The sequence below is a fragment of the Mastigoproctus giganteus genome, chromosome 9 (assembly GCF_048544385.1).
Source record: "Mastigoproctus giganteus isolate SK-2022 chromosome 9, ASM4854438v1, whole genome shotgun sequence".
In the NCBI taxonomy this organism is placed as follows: domain Eukaryota; kingdom Metazoa; phylum Arthropoda; class Arachnida; order Uropygi; family Thelyphonidae; genus Mastigoproctus; species Mastigoproctus giganteus.
The window spans coordinates 163,828,242-163,836,973 of record NC_143583.1 but is presented as its reverse complement, the minus strand read 5'-3'; the positions used below and the strand labels follow the sequence as shown (position 1 = coordinate 163,836,973).

At 33.8% G+C, this 8,732-nt stretch overlaps 1 protein-coding gene across 1 annotated transcript; it reads right to left on the bottom strand.

The window, feature by feature from the left end:
* Positions 1-306: 306 nt before the first annotated feature.
* Positions 307-8,548, bottom strand: Elp4 (Elongator complex protein 4). Its single transcript, XM_090381074.1, has 2 exons — positions 8,455-8,548; positions 307-1,458 (listed from the first exon to the last, which is right to left on the bottom strand). Exon 2 carries the CDS (start codon positions 1,422-1,424, stop codon positions 342-344), a length of 1,083 nt encoding a protein of 360 aa, XP_090237200.1. The 5' UTR covers positions 1,425-1,458; positions 8,455-8,548; the 3' UTR covers positions 307-341.
* Between the last annotated feature and the right edge of the window lie 184 nt (positions 8,549-8,732).

Sequence of the window (8,732 nt, the reverse complement as noted above, 5' to 3'; positions counted from 1 at the left end):
GCATAATGTTTCACTGATTTTCAAGTATGGCCTAATAAGACTAGTTTGGCATGCCAATTGATAGCCTTCAGATATTTCAATAGACAAATTCTGTCCATTCTACTCTTCTTCCCTATTATTGAACATAAATTTATGAATGGATTGATGTATAAACAATGCACTTGAACATAATAAGTGTAACCTACAAAGTACTACTATATATGCCATGCTGTTTTTTAGTTAATCAAGAAATTTTATTACAAATGAATTTAACTTCATGTTGATGAATTACAAACATTTCCCACAACTAATAAGGTGTCATGAAAATTTAGTATTTTTAAGAATAAAGAGAGGCACATGGATTAAAATTCAAGATTACTCTTATGATTTGGACTGCTACACAGTTTCCCTGGAAGAGAATCCTGTGACCTGGTAGCTTTTTCACCAAGGTTTGGAGGAAGATGTAGTTTTTCAACTGAGAACTTTTTCCGCTTCACTGTAAAAGCTAAGTCTTGGGTTGGGTGAATGTGATAAGTCAATGAATTAAGGTGTGACAACTTTAGCAGATGTAGTAATCCTCGAAAATCTTTATACAATGGATTTGTTTCCTTTTGTGATCCTGCAAAAGGTTCCAAAATAATAACAGTATCACTCATTTGACGCAATCTTGATTTCAAAGCCGAACTCTGTATGAAGTTACTAGAAACTGTAATCACAGCTGCAGAGTAAGATGATCTTATGATAACCTTTAAAAAATATACAAATTTCAAAATTATTTCCATTTCACAGTTTTTCCACAGTGGGGATCCAAGAGAATTGATTACAATTCTAAGTATGTTTCTGGGTGATGACTTTATATTAAAACTGTCTTTATTTATTTTGTTTTTAATTTCTTTCAGAAGCTTCAGGTATGGTTCTGGAAGTAAATCTTTATATTCAGCTTTATTGCTTATATGTTCAATGGGATCCCATAAATATAAGTCTTTTATGATCCCTTCTCCAAGTGTATTAGAAGGATCATAGTTAAGATTATTTTCTGAAATACTTGAATCTTCAATTGGTTGGTTTTGATATCGCCATGCTATTTTTAGTTCATCTGTTTCTATAGGAACACTATTAACAGATGCACATGATAATGTTGGGAGGGTACTGATTAATTTAGAAGGAACATGGCCACCAGCCATAAAGGTGTGGTGCCCGTTAACAGCTCCTTCCTGTACAAAACATTGAAGTAGATGGTTTGTATACGTGCCATAAAATTCTTCCTCTATTAATAATATCGTTCCTATGGCAAGTCCTCCCCCAATAAAAAAATCGAGAGATGGAATGCCTGTTGAAATAAGTAACTGAACATTATGAATAGAAACTCTTGTTCCTGGTATTTGTGGCAAAACTTTACCTTTTGTTTTCTGGAAACTTGTACACTTAACAAATGAAGTTGCCATTGCTGATATTCAAATCAAAATTCAGTACACAGATCTATACAATAAAAAAGAGTAATTAAAAATCTTAATTGTCATTGTTTCATTCTATTTTATTTTTTAAATATTTTAAAAGTTATCTGTTTTAATTTTATACCTACATTTATTAACATTGTTTATTTCTATAATACCAAAACAGTAGATTAAAGAATAATTAGACAAAAAAAAAAGCTTTGCTGTCCATTAACAGCTCCTTCAGCTATAAGATTCTTCACCTATTAATATTTTTCCTACTGCAAGTCCTTCAGTAATCAAGAGAATGCTTGTTGAAATAAGTAGTGTCAGTTAGCAACTTTAATTATGCAAAAGTATCAACTTTTTTATATAATTAAACTTAATTTGCATATAATTGATTAAATCAAAGTTTTACTTTAAACATTGAATATAATAGAAATAAATATGTAAAATAATGCAATTAATAACACCAAAATCAAATTAGTCAACTTAATCTTAAAAGGAAACAAGGCTACATAGAACTACAATAGAAAGATTTTAATGGGGAAGTTGTAAATGACCTTGAGAATCTGCCTTCCCTGACCACTCTCCCTCCTCCCAAGGTAATTTGTAACTTTTCTCAATAAAATTATGAAGTTCAGTCTTGTTTCCTTTTACGGTTGATCTTCTCCTGTGTTACAAATATAATGCCCTTTTAAATTATATATTTAGTGAAAGTAATTCACTTTGAATTGCTATTTCATATACAATAATGTTGATATATAATATTGTTACATATTCCATAATATTTAAAATACTGTATAATAAAGAAGTTGTTTCATTTATTAATATGCATTATCATTAATGAAAACACCTTAACTGCAGTATTTCCTTTTCTCTTTTCAGTTTAATTCTATTTACTGAAGCTTAAAATGCTTTTAGCCAAAATTGAAGTATCAATAATTTGTTGTTACTCAGACCAGCTAAATCTATTTAGCTTAGCTACAGCAGTGAGAATATCTTTTTAAATATTTCACAAGAATATGGGACAATATATGACCTGTATTCTGATCAACTGAATCCCACTTTCAATTTAAATCACCACAACTTTAAGCAGAGCTGTGATAACTTTCTCTATGAAGGAGAATATTAGTTCTATGATTATTTTTGTGTAGCAAAAGCTGTAAGGCTTATTAAATGAATTAGTACAATGCAGGTATGAAGTGTATTTTATTTCAATTATTGAAATTAAATATATTGAAGTATATTAACTTATAAAAGTATATGTACTGATAGTTAAATTATGTCAGATCTGTTTATTTGTGCTTGTTTTGGAAAGTTTGGGATGTATGAGATTTGCAAAATATTTGTGGGGGGGGGGAATAAGTACAAATATAAATGTTTGAGAACCCCTGCCTTGTGACCAATCAGTACATCCTAAATGGTCTTGTCTTGAACTCATGCATGATGGCCACAATATGAAATTCTCTCCCAATCAAATGCATTTAAGTTTGTCAGCCCACAATTTCACCAGTTGCTGAAAGGAAGAAACCAGATAGCCAGAAACCAATTTACCATCTCAAGACAGTTTTTTGCAAATCTAAATGCACTACAGTATGTTTACCTGACAGCCTCAGGGGCTGAGGATGATAGTTAACTGCATTTACTTGTTAGATGTGCCAATACTAAAAGATTAATTTCCATCTAATTGGCATTACTCTTATAATATAGGCTATAAGAGTAATAAATAATGAAATGCAGTAACACAAAGTATGTAATATCTTTCGTGTGGTTTAATTTTAAAATATTCTGTTTCACTAACTTGTGGCTGATTGTGCTTCTACATCAATTGTTGAAAATTGAAATCATCCTTCTCTGTAACTACATTGATTTACCTTTCATATTCTTCTAAAATATCCAGTTTGTTTTAAGGTAAACAATTCTGTTTTTCACAAACTTTTTTTTTTTTTTTTTTTTAGATTACATTATCCATGTAACTGGATCAATTTACAGAGAGGACCATGCAATGGTATTCCATGTGCAAGGTTTATTTTGGGGTGTCTTCTGTGTTGGACATGTCACATCCCTTTGCATGGCCCAGGTTATGGATAAATCTATTGCACATTACCAAAATAGTTCTAAAATATAATTTTGGAACTGTATTTACATGCCCCTACCCTGAATCTTTCATGCCCTCAGTGACTTGATTGCAAACTATATTTCTTAGTTTAGAGTTCTGCATCCCCTGATAATTTATAATCATCTCCTGCATTTTTGTTCTCTGCCACTAGTCTGATCAGTTCATCTGACGAGATCTAAATCTTTTATCTTTTAGTTGGTATAAAAGCGTAGTAGCTTCTATGATTGCTTCTCTGAATGCTCCCCATTTAGAATTTGCAGTTATTAACATCAGTTTGTCTTGAAAAAAATATTAAAAATGTCTAAGACCATTGTATTCATCTGCATGAAAGCAAAATCCCTTCCCTTTACTCAACAGTAGTTATTTCTTTAAGTAAATCCCATATCAATAGATTATAGTTGCTGCCACATCGTGGTTCTTCATCTGGATCCTCTTAATGCATGAAGAGTATTATTATTTTTAGTGCAAGGGCTGCCCAGGCCATTTGTGCCTGCATGAAGAGTCACTGCTAATGGCCAGACCAGAAGTATTGGTTTCTCTTCTTACCTCTGTAAGGAGCTGTTGCAACATTCATCCAATACATCTAGAAAACCTCTGCTACTGTGTAGGTGACCAACCACCCATTCCAGTCAATATCCATAAAGTTAAAATTTCCCCATTACAAGACTATCTACTAATCCATTTTATTTGTTTTTGTTTTTAATTTGTTTGTAATTGTTCATTATACCCATCACAGTCATTTGACTATTTGTTTTCCCAGTGCTTGTCATACCAAACTGACTCAACATTACACTAGCCACTTATTCCTTAGTTTCTATGAAATTAACTCAACAACATAACCCCTTCCTCTCCTGCCTGCTCTTTCTGTACTCACGTCCTCCCTGTTAAAGCATGCTGCCCTACTGCACTTCTGTCTCATTTAGAAGCAGCTTGATACCAGTATTACCTCCCTTTTTTAGAAAAAAAAAAAAAAAATCTGACCACATTGGGTTTCTGTGCTGGTTGCAGTACAGAGGTTGGTGGATGGCAAGTTGTCTCATGTCCTGGTTAGTAATTTCAAATATGTTTTGGCCATTTATGTGGCTTTTACTGCAGCTTTTGGCACATTGCACCATCTCTTTGCCAATTCTCACTTGACTTTATCAGACCCATCATAGTGGTTTCAATAAATGTTCAGTAATTATTTTGGCAGGTTCTAGCCAGCTCATTTGTCCTATTACACAGTTGTGTAGAGTCACAATTCAAGGCTCCATGCTCGTTCCTCTAATGTGGAACTGTTCTGGATAAGTGGCCACTTCAATCTTCTGATAGGCCTAAATTGGCCTCCACAGATGACAACTTTTAGTTACTGGCAGCACTTTCTTTCATTGAAAGTTTTGTTAATACTATTGTGTTTATTATACAAAAATTCTCAACTTTCAATAAGCTTATTATATCCTTTGATCAAAAAAAAAAAAAAAAACCCCTAAAATAATATTATTGAAAGGCCACCTTTGCTCATTCTCATGTGGCATTAGGGGCAGATAACTATATGGATAAGCATATAGTTAAGTGGCAGAAGACAGAGGGTGGTTAATAACATGCTAACTGCATCTCTTGCACATAAGCAGTCAATACACAAGAGGTGTAAAAATAAAGGCACAAAATGTACTACTCAATTCTGTTTATAGATTGGTACACATTTTTTATTTGTTTTTATGCTTGTGCTGAGGTTAGTTTATGTACATGAAATAAACTTTTGATAAAAATTAAGTTTTCTCCGATTTACAGCTTACTCCAAAACTAAATGTTCACTTTTATTATAATTCCAAACTTTCACACCATTATTTATGAATTTTTGGAATGTTGAAAATTTCAGTTTCTCAACATTCCAAAAATTGCATCACATCAAATGCACTCTCTCAAATCGAGGGTTTAATGTTACACAACATTAATTACAAAATCATTTTGTAGTAAACATTTTTGTAATTGACAAAGAAAGTCATTTGACATTTTCTTGGTTTACCAGATATGTGCTTATAGCCCAAGCTAACATTTAAACTACTAGAAAAATACATTTCTTTGGTGCAATATGCAATGTTATTTGTATAAAGTTAAACTAAAGTTGTTTCAAAACAAAAAATGCAATTTTGTAGAGTTAACATTGTCTGACGAAATATAGGTAGCAGCATTAGCAAGGGCACATGATGCAAGAAAGCAAGCTTATATAGCATCAGCCAAAAAAAAAAAAAAAAAACTCCCTCCCCTCCCCTTCTCATTTCACCCATCCACTCGCTCCAAATGTTTGTCTAGTTCTGCCTTCAATCTGTTTAAGCTATCAACTTCTACAATGACAGATGGAAGTTTGTTCCAGCAATCAACCACCTGCTGGCTAATGGCAAACTTCTGCACATCTATCCTAAAACTGTCTTTCCTCAATTTGAATTTATGCTCTCTCAGGTGATTATTCTGAGCAAGAGGAAGATTCCCATCAGCATTGAGCATGCTCAAACCATTCAAGGCTTTATACACCTCAGTCAGATCACCTTGCAGGTGCCAAATCTCCAGACACTGTAATTTGCAAAACTTGCCTTTCTTAGTAAGAGCAACCCTTTGTTCCCTTCACTAATCTTGTTGCCCTTCTCTGTACTCGTTCCAACAGCTCTACATTCTTCTTAAAATGAGGCCTCCAGACCTGTATACAGTACTCAAGGTGTGACTTGACCATTGCCTTATACAAACTTTCACCTTATCCCTGCTAGAAAAAACCTGTATATCATTGACAAGACACCATGAGCTACTCTTGCAGACTATCTGCACTGCTCAGAAAACTTCATATCTGCCTGCACAATTACCCCCAGGTCCTTTTCACTCTCTACCATTATCAGTGTAGAACCACACAGTTGATACGTTACTCTGGGGTTATTGCTTCCCATATGCAGTACTTTATAATTGTCAATGTTAAACTTCACTTGCCATCTCTCAACCCATCTACTCAATTTTTCTAGATTCTGTTGCAGCAGCTTAGTGTCATTAACAACCCAGCCAACCTTTGTATCATCTGCAAACTTGGACATTAAGCCTGATATACCATCATCAGTATCATTAATGAATACAGAAAACAACAATGGACCCAACACTGAACCCTGAGGGACTCCACTAATAACATTAGTCCATGAAAAGCAGTGTCCATTGATTACTACTCTGTCTTCTCCCACTCAACCATCCATTTATCCATGGCAGCAATTTGCCTCCAATGCCACACTGCTCCAATTTGTGCAGCAGTCTTCCATGTGCAACAGTATCAAAAGCCTTTCTAAGATCTAAATATATGATATCAAAATTATTCTTTATCCAGTTCCTTTGTGACTACATCATAGTATCCAATCAAATTGGTGAGACAAGACTTCCCCTTAACAAACCCATGCTGTGTCTGAGCTATAACTGAAGTCTTGTCTAGATGATCCTGCAATGCTTCTTTAACCAGTGCCTCCATTAATTTCCCTGGAACAGAAGTTAAACTAACAGGTCTGTAATTACCTGTCTCCCTTTGAAAAATGAAAGAAAATGAAAAAGTCCCCCAGGTCTTTTTCATTTTCTACCACCTTAAGTGTAGTACCACACAGTTGGTACATTTCTCTGGGGTTACTTCTACCCATATGCAGTACTTTGCATTTGTCAAGGTTAAACTTCAGGGGTCACATTTGCACATTTCCAGTCCATGGGTACCTCCCCTGAGTCCAAGGAAGCTGTCATAATTATGGCTAAGGGTTTGCTTACCTCCTTTGCTGCCTCCTTTAATATAAGTGGATAGATTCCATCCACCCCAGGTGCCTTTCTTAAGTTTATCTTCAACAACTTCTTCTCCACTTTAGTCTCAGTTATTACAAGATTATCTAGCTTACTGCCAGAGTTTAATACACCTCTGGCATTCCCTTCCCCGAGCAGTGAACAGTTTATGCAATTTGATTTATAGAAACAATTTATTTTAAGACAGGGAGACTTTCATATAGAACACAAAAGATTGTTCCCCCAAAAAAACTGTTGTTACTACTATTTTTGCAATAAAATCCCTTTACCAGACTTCTTTGAAATATTTGAATACTTGTACCAAAATTTCACTGAGATTCTATTCCAATGAACATTGCTCTAAATTATTTTGAAAGGACCATTCTGTTCAAATAAATTTTGCTCTATTTTCTGATATGCAGAAATAGCCATTGATTTTATTTTACTGATATTCAATAATACAAAAAAAAAAAAAAAAACATTGAAATGAAAAAATATGTAAAAAAAAAAAAAAAGGAAATATTTTTTAAAGAGATTTGTTTTGAAGGCATGAGATCCTTGGCTCCACAGGATGTGCACCTATAGTTGACTATTCTCAGGGAAATAAATATATTATTCAAAAAGGACAAGTGGAATAGGACCAAGGTAAATCTGCCAAAGGCTAAAATCTAGAAATTTCCAGAGAAATTCTTCTGAAGGACCATTATTTTCTATATATAATTAATGGAGGCTTAATGTCAAAGTCTGCAGATAATACAAAGCTTGGCAGGTTGGTTAATGACAGCAATCAAAATACTCTGCAATAAGATTAGAAAAATTAGGCAAATGGGCTGAGAAATAGCAATTGAAGTTTAATATTGACAAGTACAAGGTACTCCACAGGGGGAGCAGTAATCCCAGATTAATGCGCCACACAGATGGTACCACATTTAGGTTAGCAGGATCCGGATATTTCAGCAGGTAGTTCAAGATGCAAATAAAAATCCTGACATGGTCAAAAGTTGTCCAAATTTGGAATATAGGAAAATTCAGATAAGTTGGAATATATTAAAGAAATACCAGTTGTGAATGTATTAAAGAATATTATACTTGTTACTAAAAATATTTAGAATAAATCAACATTTCTGAAATACACAGAATCTAAAACCTTACCATGTTATTACAGTAGAAACACGGGCTAAAATGAGTTGTAACTCAGAAAGAAGCGCCCCTCAGTTTAGGTTACTTTAAGCAAATTAAATAAATGCATAACTGAAAATAGAAAATAGCGGCCCCTATTTCTGATATACAGGGTGATTCAGGAGGAAATAGTAAATATTTTGGGAGGTTATAATATCGATTATTCTGAGTACAAAAGTTCATATAAACATGCGTCCAATTCTCAATGGATACGAAGATACAGCTGTTGGAAATGGCTGAATCTCCATATC

What these genes read in the sequence shown, in the direction of transcription:
- Elp4 (XM_090381074.1), bottom strand. Translation starts at nt 1,424, where the DNA reads ATGGCAACTTCATTTGTTAAGTGTACAAGTTTCCAGAAAACAAAAGGT.